At 37.7% G+C, this 16,131-nt stretch overlaps 1 protein-coding gene across 1 annotated transcript in view; it reads right to left on the bottom strand.

The window, feature by feature from the left end:
- Positions 1-865: 865 nt before the first annotated feature.
- WDPCP (WD repeat containing planar cell polarity effector) overlaps positions 866-16,131 on the bottom strand; it is a 392,633-nt gene continuing 377,367 nt past the window's right edge. The window contains exons 17-18 of the mRNA XM_029231558.1: positions 11,855-11,895; positions 866-1,052 (exon numbers count right to left, since the gene is read on the bottom strand). Coding sequence (XP_029087391.1) covers positions 929-1,052; positions 11,855-11,895 — 165 coding nt within the window. The 3' untranslated portion in view covers positions 866-928. The remainder of the gene's footprint in view (positions 1,053-11,854; positions 11,896-16,131) is intronic.

Here is a 16,131-nt window from a genome sequence, read left to right as displayed (position 1 = left end):
TACCCTCTGGTAGTGGTACAGAGGAATAGGAAGTAGGGAGAAAAATCCGAAGTATAAAAGAGTTCAATCTAATTAACTCTTAACTATAAGATTTAAATATATAATGTACCTCATATACAATATTTGAAAAAGATGTTGATTATTATAGACATTTACAGTTGTAAAATATGTGCTACCTGCTAATGAATGGGGATCAAGAACTGTGAAGGGTCTGAGATTTTTACCCTACTTGCAAGACAACAAGTTATCAAACTTCAGTTTCATGCTGGTAGAAGACATGAGACTCTGGGTCAGAGACAAAAGAGAGTTTATTACTTACAGCAATAGTTGCTAGAGTAACATTTTTTTGCAGGGTGGGCAATGGTTTCCTAAGTCCCATTCCCACAGGGTGATGTGAAGAGGGCCAGGTGACAGTTGCACACTCATTGGGCTGTGTAAAGGGTAGGAACTCTGAGCTTAGGGAATTCAAACCTTTTATAACAGGTTGTAAGCATATTGCTCCAGAAGGAGATAGTATCTGTGTTCCAAGGGGCAGTCAGTGCCTCATTATCAGTAATTCAAGAGACCCATGGAAAATTGTCTTCCAACAATGGGCCTGGGCTGAACTTTTCACTTAATAAATACTTTATTCATCATGCAAATTAATAATATAAACAATATCACAAGAGGAGATATTTAAAATACTTGGGAGAACCAAGTTTCAATATCCTACTTTTGAAGCACCTAATAAGGTACAATTTAAGGAACTTCAAAAATTTTACATTATTGAAAATAAGTAAGTTAAAGACTTTTACTTAAGATGACTTTGCTGTTATGCTGCATGTTTTTGAAACTAATAAAACTTTACTTTGAAAATACTCTGAATTTAAATGTTTTAACTAATTCATGTTATCTCTCCTCTTTTTAATTCATATAGGGAGATTTTAATCTATATCAGGCCATGAAAAAGTTTAGATGTGAAAAATGCGGGTTTTTTAAAAATAAAAAAACAAGTTTCATATTTATACCAAACCGAAGTGAACCATTCTGAGAGAACCACCATCTCCGATTTCCTGAAAGTAAACAAATAGAAACAAATTAAAATCATGTTTAAGCAGAGAGTAAAAAATAATTGACAATATTTATATCTTTAATATTCTTAATTTAAATATTTTAAAACAGTGAAATAAAACAAAAAGTTTAAAATGAATTGTATATGTGTAAACAAGAGAACTGTGTATTTATCTTACTCTTAAAATTTTGCTAGAGTGTTTATAAAAATCAGTGAAGAGAAGTAACATATGAAGCATAAGACATTAAAGAAGGAAGGATAAGATGTTAGTTGAAATTTGGAAGCATCTGAAATGTTGCAAACTGTGGGTCTTCGTTTGTGATTCCACCTATTTGAATTTATTTTTAAGATTTATTATTTATTTATTTTTATTTTATTTACTTTTGCTGTGTCGGGTCTTAGTTGTGGCACATGGGATCTTCGTTGAGGCATGCAGGCTCCAGGGTGCATGGGCTATGTAGTTGTGGCGCACGGGGTCCAGAGCACGTGGATTCTCTAGTTTGTGGCCCGCGGGCTCTAGTCGAGTTGCGCGAGCTCAGTAGTTGTGGCACACGGGCTTAGTTGCCCCATGGCATGTGGGATCTTAGTTCCCTGACCAGGGATCGAACCCACATCCCCTGCATTGGAAGGCGGATTCTCCACCACTGGACCACTGGGAAAGTCCCCACCTATTTGATTTTACAATACTGTCTGTTCTAAAAGGTCCCATGTAGCATATATATATATTTTTTAAATTAATTTATTTATTTTTTGCTCTGTTGGGTCTTCATTGCTGTGTGCGGGCTTTCTCTACTTGCAGTGAGTGGGGGCTACTCTTCGATGTGGTACACAGGCTTCTCATTGCGGTGACTTGTTGTGGAGCATGGGCTCTAGGCACGTGGGCTTCAGTAGTTGTGGCACGTGCGCTCAGTAGTTGTTGCTCCACAGCATGTGGGATCTTCCCAGACCAGGGATTGAACCTGTGTACCCTGCATTGGCAGGTGGATTCTTAACTACTGTGCCACCAGGAAAGTCCCAAGTATATATTTCTTAATTTTGATGTTTTACTGAGTATTTAATAGCGGCTCTTGAGATAATGGTTCATAGAAAAGATTGTGTGTTTATAAGCCCTTTATGAAACTGTATGAAGCTACAAAGAGATACTAACAAGAATCTCATCCATTTCCCATTTCTTATTCTTTCTGTCTTTCACATCTCCCCACCAACCCTATCAAGTATAGAAAAACAAAGGATTTTATGATAGGATTCTGAAGTTGGAGAGTGTTTAAATGTAAGACTAAATGTGAGTAATTTTATTTGAAAAAACAATACAGTGGGGACATACTTGAAAGTTTGGAGATAACCTAATTAGAGTTGAAATGGTAAAGGGGAAAGGTAAAGAGAGTAGGCATGATGGTTAATATTTAAACTAACATGTCATAACTGGAGACATTTCTCTTATTAAAAATTATTTAAAATTTTATTCCTTAAGCTATATCTTGAAAGTTCTTTTTACTAAGAGAAGCCTTTCAGTAAGTCATTACCTTATTCTATTTTAAGTAGTCATATCTCAAAGAAAACAGGTGTGGGGCTGGCAGGTAAGGGAAACTTGTATGTATGCATGTGCCTGTGGATCCTGATTTACACACACACACACACACACACACACACACACACCAACCTGGAGAAACAAGTAACATGAAGAATGAGTAATTTAATATTGCCTGAGGCTTGTGTGTGTGCTGGCAAGTTCAGGGGTTTTAGGTAGCTTTTAATTTAAAAACAAAAAACGTAAGCACTGATATTTTAAAAATATTAAGCTCCATCTCTTGGTTTATAAGCTGCCATACAAAGTCTATTTCCTATACCACTAGAATGGTCAAGAAACCTGGATTTAGCTTTTGGTCTTGTACACTGACTGGCAGAGATCCTAGGTAAATTATTTTATTTTCCTAATATCTGGTTATAATCGTTGCTGGAAGGCCAGACTTTGCATACCCAAGAAGTGTCATCTGGTTCAGCCATATTCTTGATGTTCTTTGGTGCCTTCTATCCAGGCCTTAAAGCCTGTCTTACGTTAGGACTTACATTTAAAAAAGTAAAAATCATAGAATTAACTGCTCAGTGATCTCCCAGGACTTAAATTTTTTTTTCCTTTGAAGGATTTCCTTTAAAATCCATTTTATTTTTAAAAGACTTACTTCTAGACATTTCCAGGGTTTCCATGACTGTGTATTCCATGCTAAATAACCTTAACTTGTACCCTATTTACCTTAGAGGAATATTTTAATGAGTAATGCAATAATGTATTTTGTATATTCAATTATATAATCATTATTTAAGATAAACTATATTCATTAAATAAAATTTGAAACACAGAAATGTACTAAAATTTACCCACAGTCCCACCAGTCATATAAAACTATGGTTTAATGTGTATTTGCTTCCCGTCACTTTTTTCCACATATATGTTTTACTTATTTTTTTAAACACAGCTGAAAGTATATTGTATGTGCAGTTCTGTACATACAGTAAGTCCCCTGCATACAAACGAGTTCCGTTCTGAGAGTGAGTTCTTAAGCCCAATTTGTTTGTAAGTCCAATAAAGTTAGCCTAGGTACCCAACTAACACACTTGGCTATACAGTACTGTACCGTAATAGGTTTATAATACTTTTCACACAAATAATACATAAAGAATAAACACAAAAAATAAAACATTTTTCATCTTACAGTACAGTACCCTGAAAAGTACAGTAGTACAGTACAACAGCTGGCATACAGGGGCTGGCATCAAGTGAACAGGCAAGAAGAGTTATTGACTGGAGGAGGGAGAGGAGGTGGGAGAGGTAGAGCTGAGGGATCGTCAGCAATAGGAGATGGAGGGCAAGATGCAATTTCACTCATGCCTGACGTTGATGGCACAGGTTCTGGTTCCTTGCTGAATTCAATTCTATCTACCCTCTTGAATAAACGATCCAGTGATGTCTGGGTAGTAGCTCTTTTTTTCTTGTCATAGATGACACGGTAGCACTGGATTGCATTTTGAACGGCTGCTGCAACCTTTGTGTACTGTTCTGTGTTTCCATCCTGTGCCTCAAAAACTAACAGTGCCTCCTCAAAGAAACTCCCCTTGCCCTTTCCAGTGTCGTGAATCTCTTCGGGTCTTCAGTTACCTCTTCTTCCTCTTGTCTCTCTTTGTCCTTTATCTGGGCCTCCAATTCCATCAGGTCCTCATTAGTAAGCTCCTCCTTTTGCACAGTAGATTCCATTGTTATTGCCTGGCGCTTCTTAGCAGTACCAGCTATGTCACCACTCCTTTAAGGCTTGCTTCTGGACATCCTGGGCTTGAGATAAAGATACTGTACTACTGTACTCTATATAATACTGTACAATAAAGTACACAAAAGCACAACCACTTGTAGAGGATACACGCACGTGACAATGTACTCCAGACATGTGAACTAACTTACGTGATTGGACGTGCAAACGCACATTCGCATCTTTGAAAGTTTGCAACTTGAAGGTTCATGTGTAGGAGACTTACTGTATTTGGCTTTTGAGTTTTTTGGCCTTACTTTAAACACTTCTCAATACTCCCACAAAGTCTTTGTTTTCAGTGGCTAAATTTTGTTATATTAATTACTATAGCTTTACTTAACCATCCCTTTTTTTGGTTAAATTTATATTGTTCCCAATTTCTTCTTTTTATAAATAACCCTATGATAGACATTCTTAGGCATGAAGTTTTTTCTGTGTTTAGGATTATTTCCTTGGTATAGAGCTGTAGAAATAGAATTATTGCACCAAAGTTTATGAAATTTTAGGCTTCTGGATAAACACTCTAGAATTGGTAGTTTTGCTTTGTTTCTTTCCTAGTTTGGGAGGAAGTGATTTTGTTTGGTAACCGGAAGTGGTGGTTTCAACAGAGGTCGATCTTCATTTTATTACGTGCTGAAATTGTGCTTACCCTTGACTGAATGCTACATGTTAATTCTTGTGATAATTTACTTCAACAAAAGGGTTTTCCCCAGGCCCTCATTTGATTTCTGCATACAGTTAAGTACATATTCTGAGTCACACCCTATTGCTGTTACCTAATGTTGGGTGATACCAGGTAACTTTCTTTGAAATGTACACAGACTTTTTTTTTTTTTTTGCCTTACGGGGGCCTCTCACTGTTGTGGCCTCTCCCGTTGCGGAGCACAGGCTCCGGACGCGCAGGCTCAGCGGCCATGGCTCACGGGCCCAGCCGCTCCACAGCATGTGGGATCTTCCTGGACTGGGGCACAAACCCGTGTCCCCTGCATCGGCAGGTGGACACTCAACCACTGTGCCACCAGGAAAGCCCCGTACACAGACTTTGTAAGCAGATTCTACAGACAAGTTAAGGTTTGCTTTGCTACAAAGTAGATTTTGACATGTTGCTCATTTAATTAATATAAATACCCGTTTTTAATATACTAAATGATCATCTCATTAATTAATGTTAGGTTTCCCCTGTGTTACTGATGGTCTCTCATAAAGTTTCTGATTTGGCTCAACAGTAATTAAATCCCAGAAGTATACTATTTTAGAGACAGAAGAAACCTTGAAGTCTAATCTGAAATTCTTTCATTTTACAGTTGAGGAAACTGAGGCTCATGTGGGATAAGTGTCTTGTCCAAAGTCACTCACTTAGTGGCAGAGTTGGGATTAGAATTAAGTTATTTCCCTCTCTAGTACTTTCCTCACTTTTTTATGCCTAACAACATGTGTTCCACAGGCTGTTTTATGATTAACTCCGATGATTGCCTATTCTTGTCATTTAACGGATGCCATAGTTCACCTCTACACAACAGGAGAAGCTTTCCTGATAAAGTTGGCAAGTTATTCAAGTTTCACTGTTGAATATTAACTCTCCTTTTCACATATTTGGTATCATATAGCAATTTCTTCTTAATCAGCATTCCAGAGTTGTGGTGCTTGATGTTCTTTCTAGAAAATGAAATCTCACTGACTACAGTCTAGCACTTGCCAAAGGCTAGCTTGAGGTTTCTGGTACTTATGAGAGACACCTTTGTAGATAAGCTAACTAACTTTCCAACTACTTCTGTGTTAAGGAAACAATCAGAAAGGAATGTACTTAGAACATGTCATCTCACCTTTCCACAGAATTGTCTTCACTGAATTATTATTCAATGTAATTCCCTCAGCATTTATAGAAGATTTATAATAAAAACATCATGTGAATAGGATTTTTGTCTTTTTCAAAACCCTACATGAAGACATGTTTAGTTTGTTTTTCAGTTCTCTAACACAGTTTTTTTTTTTTTCTTTTTTTTTTGCGGTACGCAGGCCTCTCACTGTTGTGGCCTCTCCCGTTGCGGAGCACAGGCTCCGGACGCGCAGGCTCAGCGGCCATGGCTCACGGGGCCAGCCGCTCCACGGCATGTGGGATCTTCCCGGACCGGGGCACAAACCCATGTCGCCTGCATTGGCAGGCGGACTCTGAACCACTGCGCCACCAGGGAAGCCCTCTAACACAGTTTTTGAGTGTGAGATCCAGTGCTAGAAAAATGTTTCTATCTAGAAGAATTTACCATTTGCATACTTTAAAAAAGTAAGTCAATAAAAGCAATAATAATGCGCAGTGTTTTGGAGTTAATAAAATCCTTTCACATTATCTAATTTAACATATCAATCCCATGATGTTAGTAAGTATAACTATTTTCATTTTGCAAATTAGGGAATAGGTATAAAGAAGTGTGTGGCAGGGGGAGATCAGCCAAGATGGCAGAAGGGAAAGACCCTGAGCTCACCTCCTCTCTTGGGCACACCAAAATTACAACTATTTACAGAAAAACTATTGATGAAAAAGACCAGAACCTGCCAGGAAAGATCTTCTACAACTAAAGATATAAAGGAGGAACTACCATGAGATGGGCAGGAGGAATGGAGTTGCGGTATAGTCAAGTTCCATACCCCGAGGTGGGCACCCCACAAACAGGAGGATAATTACAATTGCAGACGTTCTTCCTAAAGGACTGAGAGCTCTGAGCCCCATATCGGGCTCCCTAGCCCGAGGAGCCTGTGCCGGGAAGACAAGCCCCAACAAGGGCAGAAGCAGTTATTTGAAAGGAGCCTGGATCAGACCAACCTGGTGATCTTAGAGAGTCTTCCAGAGAGGCAAGAGGCAACTAGAGGTCATCCTGGGGACACAGAAACTGGTGGCAGCCATTTTGGGGAACTTATTCTACCACATGGACACTGGTGCTGGCAAGCACCATTTTGGAATTCTCCCTCTAGCTTATTAACCTCAGGACCCAGCCTGGCCTCTGCCCAACAGCATGTAGGCACCAGTAAGTACTGTGACGCTTCAGGCCAGGCAATTAACTGGGCGGGGACACAGCCCCACCCACCAGCAGACAGGCTATCATAAGACCCCCTGAGCCCACAGCTGCTCCTGGACATGGCCCTGCCCACCAAGGCCCAGGACTCAGTCCCACACACCATCTTGTAGGCACTAAACCCGGGAACCCCCCAGAGCCTTGCAGCCAGAGATCCTGGGAACCAGCCTCATCCATCAGCATGCGAACACCAGCTCCAGGGCAACAACAGCTAGGCAGCCTGTGGAACCAGCCTGCCCACCAGCAGGGCAGCACCAGCCCCCAGCTCCGCCCACCAGCAGGTCAACACAAGTTTCCAGACACCCCAGACACTGCAGCCAGCTTTGTCAGGAACAGGCCGCACCCACCAGCAGTCTCACACCAGCTCTGGGACCCCTGGGCCCTGCAGCCAGACCCCAGGATTTGGCTCAGCATGGGCTGGCATTAGCTCCAGGACCTAGTTTCATCCACTAGTTGGTGGGCACCAGCCCCAGGATTTTCTGGACCCAGACTCCAGCCTCCAGTGAGCTAGTACTCACCCTGGGCGCATAGCCAGCTGCCTTGTGACAGAGCCCTGCCAACCAGCAGTTGGCAGCTTTCACACAAGGCAGGGCTTGGCAACCAACTGGACCAGGGACCAACCAAGCCTACCAGACCACTCACATTAGTCAGCCTACTACAATAGAAGGGGCCACACAGCTCATGTAGGGGACATTCCTAGAGCATATAGCTCTGGTGACGAGAGGGAAGTGCACTGCTGGGATTCATAGGACATCTCCTACAAAAAGGCACTTCTTCAAGGACAGGAAATGTAACCAACCTACCAGATACATAGAAATAAAACAGCAAGTTAGGCAAAATGGGGCAGTAGAGGAACGTGTTCCAAATAACAAAACAAGATGGAACCCCAAAAGAAGAACTAAGTGGAGATAGGCAGTCTCCCTGAGAAGGAGTTCAGTATAATGATTGTAAAGGTGATCAAATAACTTGGGAGAAAAATGGACACACAGAGTGAGAAGTTGATTAGAGTTGGAAAATATAAAGAACAACCAACCAGAGATGAAGAATACAATAGTGAAATGAAAAACACACTAGAAGGAATAAGTGGTAGACTAAATGATACAGAGGAACAGGTCAGTGAGCTGGAAACCAATGACGCAGAACAGAAAAAAAGAACAGAAAAAAAGAAAAAAAGAATGAAAAGAAATGACAGTTTAAGAGACCTCTGGGCAACATTAAGCATACTAACGTTTGAATTATAGGGGTCCGAGAAGGAGAAGAGTGAAAGAGTCCGAGAACATGTTTGAAGACATAATTGCTGAAAATTTCCCTAATCTGGGAAAGGAGATAGATATCCAAGTCCTGGAAACACAGAGTCCTAAACAGGATCAACACACACCAAGATACATTGTAATTAATATGTCAAAAATTAAAGATAAAGACAGAATATTAAAAGCAGCAAGGGAAAAGCAACAAGTTACATGCAAAGGAACTCCCATAAAGCTGTCAGCTGACTTTTCAGCAAAAATTCTTCAGGCCAGAAGGGAGTGGCATGATATATTTAAAGTGATGAAAAGGAAGAGCTTACAACCAAGAATACTCTATCTGGCAAGGCTCTCATTCATATTTGATGGTGAGATCAAAAGTTTTACAGACACACAAAAGCTAAAAGAGTTCAGCACCACCAAACCAGCTTTACAAGATATGTTAAAGTGAAAAAGAAAAGGCCAAAGAAACGTGAAAATTACAAAAAGGAAAAAGCTCATTGGTAAAGGCAAACATACAGTAAAAGTAGAAAATCAACCATGTACAAGGTGGTAGGAAAGTTAAAAAACAGAAATAGTGAAATCATCTATATCCACAATAAGCAGTTAATGGATACACAGAACAATTTGATGTAAAATGTAGCATCACGAAAAGTAATTGTGAGAGGAGGAGAGTACAAATGCAGGGTTGTTAAAATGTGTTTGAAATTAAGAGATCAGCAACTTAAAATAAACAAATGTATATATAAAGAGATTGCTATATATAAACCTCCTGGTAACCACAAACCAAAAATCTATAATAAATACACAAAAAAAGAGAAAGGAATCCAAGCATAACACTAAAGATAGTCATCAAATCACAAGAAAATAGAACAAAGAAGAAGAAAGGAACAAAGAGAAAAGACAAAAACAACCCAAAACCAATTAACAAAGTGGCAGTAAGAATGTATATATAGATAATTACTTTAATTATAAATAGACTAAATACCCCAATCAAAATACAGAGTGGCTGAATGGATACAAACAAGACCTATATATGTGCCACTTACCAGAGACTCACTTCAGATCTAAAGACACACACAGACTGAAAGTGAGAGGATGGAAAAAGGTAATCCTGTGCAAATGGCGATCAAAAGAAAGCCAGGGTAGAAATAAATATATCAGACAAAATAGACTTTAAAACAAAGACTGTTACACAAGAAGATATAACAATTGTAAATAAATATGCACCCAATATAGGAGCACCTAAATACATAAAGCAAATATTAACAGACATAAAGGGAGAAATGAACAGTAACACAATACTAGTAGGGGACTTTAACCCCCCATCTACATCGATAGATTGTGCAAACAGAAAATCAATAAGGAACCAGTGACCTTAAATGACACATTTAGACCAGATGGACTTAATTGATATATATATATAACATTCCACCCAAAAGCAGCAGAATATACATTCTTTTCAAATGCACATGGGACATGCTCCAGGATGGATCACAGGCTAGGCCACAAAACAAGCCTTGGTAAATTTAGGAAACTTGAAATCACATTAAGCAAATTTTCTGACCACAACACTATGAGACTAGGAATCAACTACAAGGAAAAAATACAAATACACAGACATGTGGAGGCTAGCAATATGCTACTAAACAACCAATGGATCACTGAAGAAATCAAAGAGTAAATAAAAAAATACCTGGAGACAAATGAAAATACAACAATCCAAAATCTATGGGATGCAACAACAACAGTTCTAAGAGGGAAATTTATAGTGATGCAAGCTTACTGCAGAAAATAAGAAAAATTTGAAATAAACCTAGCCTTACACCTAAAGTAACTAGAAAAAAACCAAACAAAAACCAGTTAGTAGAAGAAAAGAAATTATAAAGATCAAAGCAGAAATACATGAAATAGAGACTAAAAAACAATAGAAAAATCAATGAACCTAAGAGATTGTTCTGTAAAAATATAAATAGAATTGATAAACCTTTAGCTAGGCTCATTGAGAGAAAAAGGGAGAGAGCCCAAATCAATAAAATCAGAAATGAAAAAGGAAAGGTTGCAACCAACACCACAGAAATACAAAGGATCATAGAGATTAATATGAACAACTATTTGCTTATAAAATGGACAACCTCGAAGAAATGGACAAATTCCTAGAAAGGTACAATCTCCCAAGACTGAACCAGGAACAAATAGAAAATATGAACGGACAGTTATCAGTAATGAAATTGAATCAGTAATATTGATAACAATAAGGAAAAAAAAACTCCCAATAAACAAACATCCAGGACCAGATGTCTTCACAGGTGAATTCTACCAAACATGGAGAGAAGAGTTAACACCTATCGTTCTAAACTATTTTGAAAAATTGCTGAGGAAAGAATGCTTCTGAACTCATTCTATGAGGCCAGCATCATCCTGATACCAAAACCAGACAAAGATACTACACAAAAAGAGGAAACTATAGGCCGATATCATTGATGAACATAGATGCAAAAATCCTCAACAAAATACTAGCAAACTGAATTCAACAATACATTAAAAGGATCATACAATATGATCAAGTGGTATTTATCCCAGGAATGCAAAGATGGTTCAATATCCACAAATCAATCAATGTGATACATCACATTAACAAACTGAAGAGTAAAAACCACATGATCATCTCAATAGATGCAGAAAAAGCTTTTGACAAAATTCAACATCCATTTATGATAGAAGTGGGTATAGAGGGAATATACCTCAACATAATAAAGGTCATATATGATAAGCCCAAAGCTGACATCTTACTCAACGGTGAAAAGCTGAAAGCATTTTCTCTAAGATTAGGAACAAGACAAGGATGCCCACTCTTGCCAGTTTCATTCAACATAGTATTAGAAGTCCTAGAATTAGACAAGCAAAAGAAATAAAAAGAATCCAGATTGGAAAGGAAGAAGTAAAATTGTCACTGTTTGCAGATGACATGATACTATACCTAGAAAATCCTTAGATGCTACCAGAAAATTACTAGAGCTCATCAGTAAATTTCGTAAAGTTCCAGGATACAAAATTAATACACAAAAATCTGTTGCATTTCTATACACTAACAACAAAATATCAGAAAGAGAAATTAAGGAAACATCCCATTTATAGTAAAAAAAAAAAAAAAAAGAAAAAAAAAAAGAAAAAACCTAGGAATAAACTTACCTAAGGAGGTAAAAGTCCTGTACTTGGAAAACTGTAAGACACTGATGAAAGAAATTGAATAAAACACAAACAGATGTAAAGATACACCATTTCCCAGACTCATAGACATAGAGAACAAACTAGTGGTTATCAGTGGGGAGAGGGAAGGGGGTGGGACAAGATAAGGGTAAGGGATTAAGAGTTAAAAACTACTATATATATAAAATAAATAAGCTACAAGAATACATTGTACAATATAGGAAATATAGCCAATATTTTATAATAACTATAAATGGAATATAACTGTTAAAAATTGTGAATCACTATGTTGTACACCTGAAACATTATACATCAACTATACCTTAATAAGAAAAAGGTATGCCTTTTTCATGGATTGGAAGAATTAATATTGTTAAAATGACCATACTTACTACCCAAGGCAGTCTGCAGTTCAGTGCAATCCCTATCAAATTGCCAGTGGCATTTTTCACAGAACTAAGACAAATAATTTAAAAACTTATATGGAAACACAAAAGACCCTAAATATCCAAAACAATCTTGAGAAAGAACAGAGTTGGAGGTATCACTCTCCCTGACTTCAGGCTCTACTACAAAGGTACAGTAATCAAAACAGTATGTACTCACAGCAATCAAAATTCATCACCATTGCTATTTATTTACTAAGAGATTGAATGTGCTGCCAGTAACACTCAGTGAGGTTGCTGATGATCATGGAATCCTGGAATACATATAACCTTTAAAAATTGAGAATCACTATATTGTACACTTGTAACTTATATAGTATTGTACTTCAACTATACTTCAATTAAAAAATGAAAAAAGTATGGTACTGGCACAGAAACAGATCAGTGGAACAGAATAAAGATATCAGAAATAAACCCACACACTACATTCAATTAATCTACAACAAAAGAGGCAAGAATATGCAATGGAGAAAAGAGAGTTGCTTCAATAAGTGGTGCTGGGAAAGCTACATGTAAAAGAATGAAATTAGAACATTTTTCTCACACCATATACAAAAATAAACTCAAAATGGAATAAAGACCTAAATTTAAGACCGGAATCCATAAAACTCCTAGAAGAAAACATAGGCAGAACACTCTTTGACATAAATTGTAGCAATATTTTTTTTGGATCTGTCTCCTAAGGCAAAGAAACAAAAGGAAAAATAAACAAATAGGACTCAATTAAACTTAAAAGCTTTTGCACAGCAAAGGAAACCATTGACAAAAAGAGAAGATAGCCTATGGAATGGGAGAAAATATTTGCAAATGATATGACCGATAAAGGGTTAATATCCAAAATATATGTACAGCTCATACGATTCATTATCAAAACAAACAAACAACCTGTAAAAAATGGGCAGAAGACCTGAATAGACATTTTTCCAAAGAAGGCATACAGATGGCCAAAAGGCACCCAAAAAGATGCTCAACATCACTAAGCATCACAGAAATGAAAAAGCCATAATGAGATATTACTTCTCATCTTTTAGAATGGCTATCATTAAAGGACCACAAATAAGAAATGTTGGTGAGGATGTAGAGAAAAGGGGACCCTGTACACTGTTGGTGGAAATTCAAATTGGTGCAGACACTGTGGAAAACATTATGGAGGTTGCTGAAAAAACTAAAAATAGAACTACCATATGATCCAGCAGTTCCATTCTTGGGTATATATATATGAAGAAAACGAAAACAAATTCAAAAGGATACCTGTACTCCAATGTTCATAGCAGCATTATTTACAATAGTGAAGATATGGAAGCAACCTTAAGTGTCCATCAGCAGATGAATTGGTAAATAAGGTGTGGTATATACAATGGAATACTACTCAGCCATAACAGAGAATGAAGTTTTGCCATTTGCAGCAACATGGATGGACTTGGAGGGTATTATGCTAAGTGAAATGAGTCAGAGAGAAAGACAAATACTGTATGATATCACTTATGTATGGAATCTAGAAAATGCAACAAACTAGTGAATAAAACAAAAAAGAAGTAGACTCATGGATATAGAGAACAACCAGTGGTTACCAGTGGGGAAAGGGAATGGAGGGAGGGGCAATATAACGGTACAAACTATTATGTATAAAATAAGTTGCAAGGATATATTGTACAACACAGGGAACATAACGAATATTTTATAGTAACTATAAATAGAGTATAATCTTTTAAAAATAAATTTACTTATTTATTTATTTTTGGCTGTGTAGGGTCTTTGTTGCTGCGCACAGGCTTTCTCTAGTTGCGGAGAGCGGGGGCTACTCTTCGTTGTGGTACATGGGCTTCTCATTGCGGTGGCTTCTCTTGTTGTGGAGCATGGGCTCTAGGTGCACAGGCTTCAGTAGTTGTGGCACACGGGCTCAGTAGTTGTGGCTCACAGGCTCTAGAGCACAGGCTCAGTAGTTGGGGCACATGGGCTTAGTTACTCCACAGCATGTGGGATCTTCCTGGACAGGGCTCGAACCCATGTCCCCTGCATTGGCAGGTAGATTCTTGACCACTGAACCACCAGGGAAGTCCCAAGAGTATAATCTTTAAAAATTGTGAATCACTATGTTGTGCGCCTGAAACTTATATAATATTGTATATCAACTCTACCTCAATTAAAAGGAAGTTGTGGGGCAGTGAGAAAGCAGTGGAATAAAACTGGAACTGAGATATTTTGTTTATAAATCCTGTAATATTTTTATTATACCATTTGCCTCCCCAAGTATGCCTATTTCCCTTTTTTGCCTCAGACTCCCCAAATTCAGAGCTAAACTCAATTTTAATTTGAGTAATACAGCCCAGATATTCAACAACCTCTCTTACTTTGCAACTTTTAATTGATTTTTGCTTTGTATAATTTTACTTTAGATATTGTTTATGAAATAATTTTGGGAATTTCCTCAAATCTTTCAAAAAGTAGATGAGATAAATTGGTTTATATCTATGAAAACTTATCACTGTGTTCACACTTTTGTTTTTTTAACTAATGTTTTATGTAACTCATCTCTTTAGGTGATATGTTGATACATTTTAAAATATTTTAAAAATCGGGCTTCCCTGGTGGCACAGTGGTTGAGAGTCTGTCTGCCAATGCAGGGGACGTGGGTTCATGCCCTGGTCCAGGAAGATCCCACATGCCGTGGAGCGGCTGGGCCCGTGAGCCATGGCTGCTGAGCCTGTGCGTCCGGAGCCTGTGCTGTGCAACGGGAGAGGCCACAACAGTGAGAGGCCCACGCACTGCAAAAAAAAAAAAAAAAAAGAAATCATTCTTTGGAGGAAACAAGTATGAGAATAGTTTATCACTTATTCCATCTCAACAAATATTTCAGGCTGTTGTCATCCATCAAGTAGATTAATACACTTTGTGACAGAAGGATCAGTGAACACAAAAATTGATATTTTTTATCACATTTTTAGAAATTACATACTTTTACTCCAGTTATATAAGGTGCTCTTTATTAATGTGGATAATTATCAATTTGTAAATATTGGGGATATTTCTATTTGTATACATATATACACTCTGTTCTATCTGTAGTACTCTCTTCTGGCTAGGCTCAACCCTCCTGAGTGATTCTAAGGACAGAAAGAGCAATATAAGTAGCAAATTGCTGTAGTAGCAAATTGCTGTATCTGTCATAATTCCACATTAAAAAGAATGGGTTTCTACCATTTCCAAAATTTCCATACAGTATGCCAGTGAGTAGTACAGCAAGACAAATTAGATGTAAAACTTCATGATTTGTTACCTACTTGTCCATGACCAGGGTCAGTGGTAGGGAACAAGAGTTATGCTCCATACCTAGAAACTCATTCCAACATGCAACCCAAGGTAGCATCTTTAAAATGTATTGATTAAAGTTTAACAGAGAACTCACATTCTTTCCCTCAGTTTTTGTCATTAGCAGAACTCCCTGCCAGAATATTCCCTGGAGCTAGCTAGACCCCTAATGGTTTCATTTTTTTTTCCTTTTGTTTTTTAAATTTTGGTGAAATATACATAAAATTTACCATTTTAACTATTCATGACTTTTTCTAATTTGTTTTTTCTTCATTGTGGCTGACTCTTAACTGTAACTCAGGTTAAGATCTGTTTAAATATGTTTTTCAAAATACTTCTGGAGAAAGTGGGCAAGAATCTTCTTAAAGTGTACCACATCCATCAGAGAACAGTCTACGAAATTGCAGGGCACCTGAGGTTAATAAGATCACTGTGAAGATGGTTTATAAGTTGTAAAAGTGAGAACGAATTAATATTTTCTTATTGCAGGGGGAAAATGCCAGA

Source organism: Monodon monoceros, unplaced genomic scaffold, assembly GCF_005190385.1.
Source record: "Monodon monoceros isolate NGI ecotype Baffin Bay Population unplaced genomic scaffold, NGI_Narwhal_1 Super_Scaffold_19, whole genome shotgun sequence".
Taxonomy (NCBI): domain Eukaryota; kingdom Metazoa; phylum Chordata; class Mammalia; order Artiodactyla; family Monodontidae; genus Monodon; species Monodon monoceros.
Note: the sequence above shows the minus strand (reverse complement) of the source record. Positions and strands in the feature narration are given on the sequence as shown.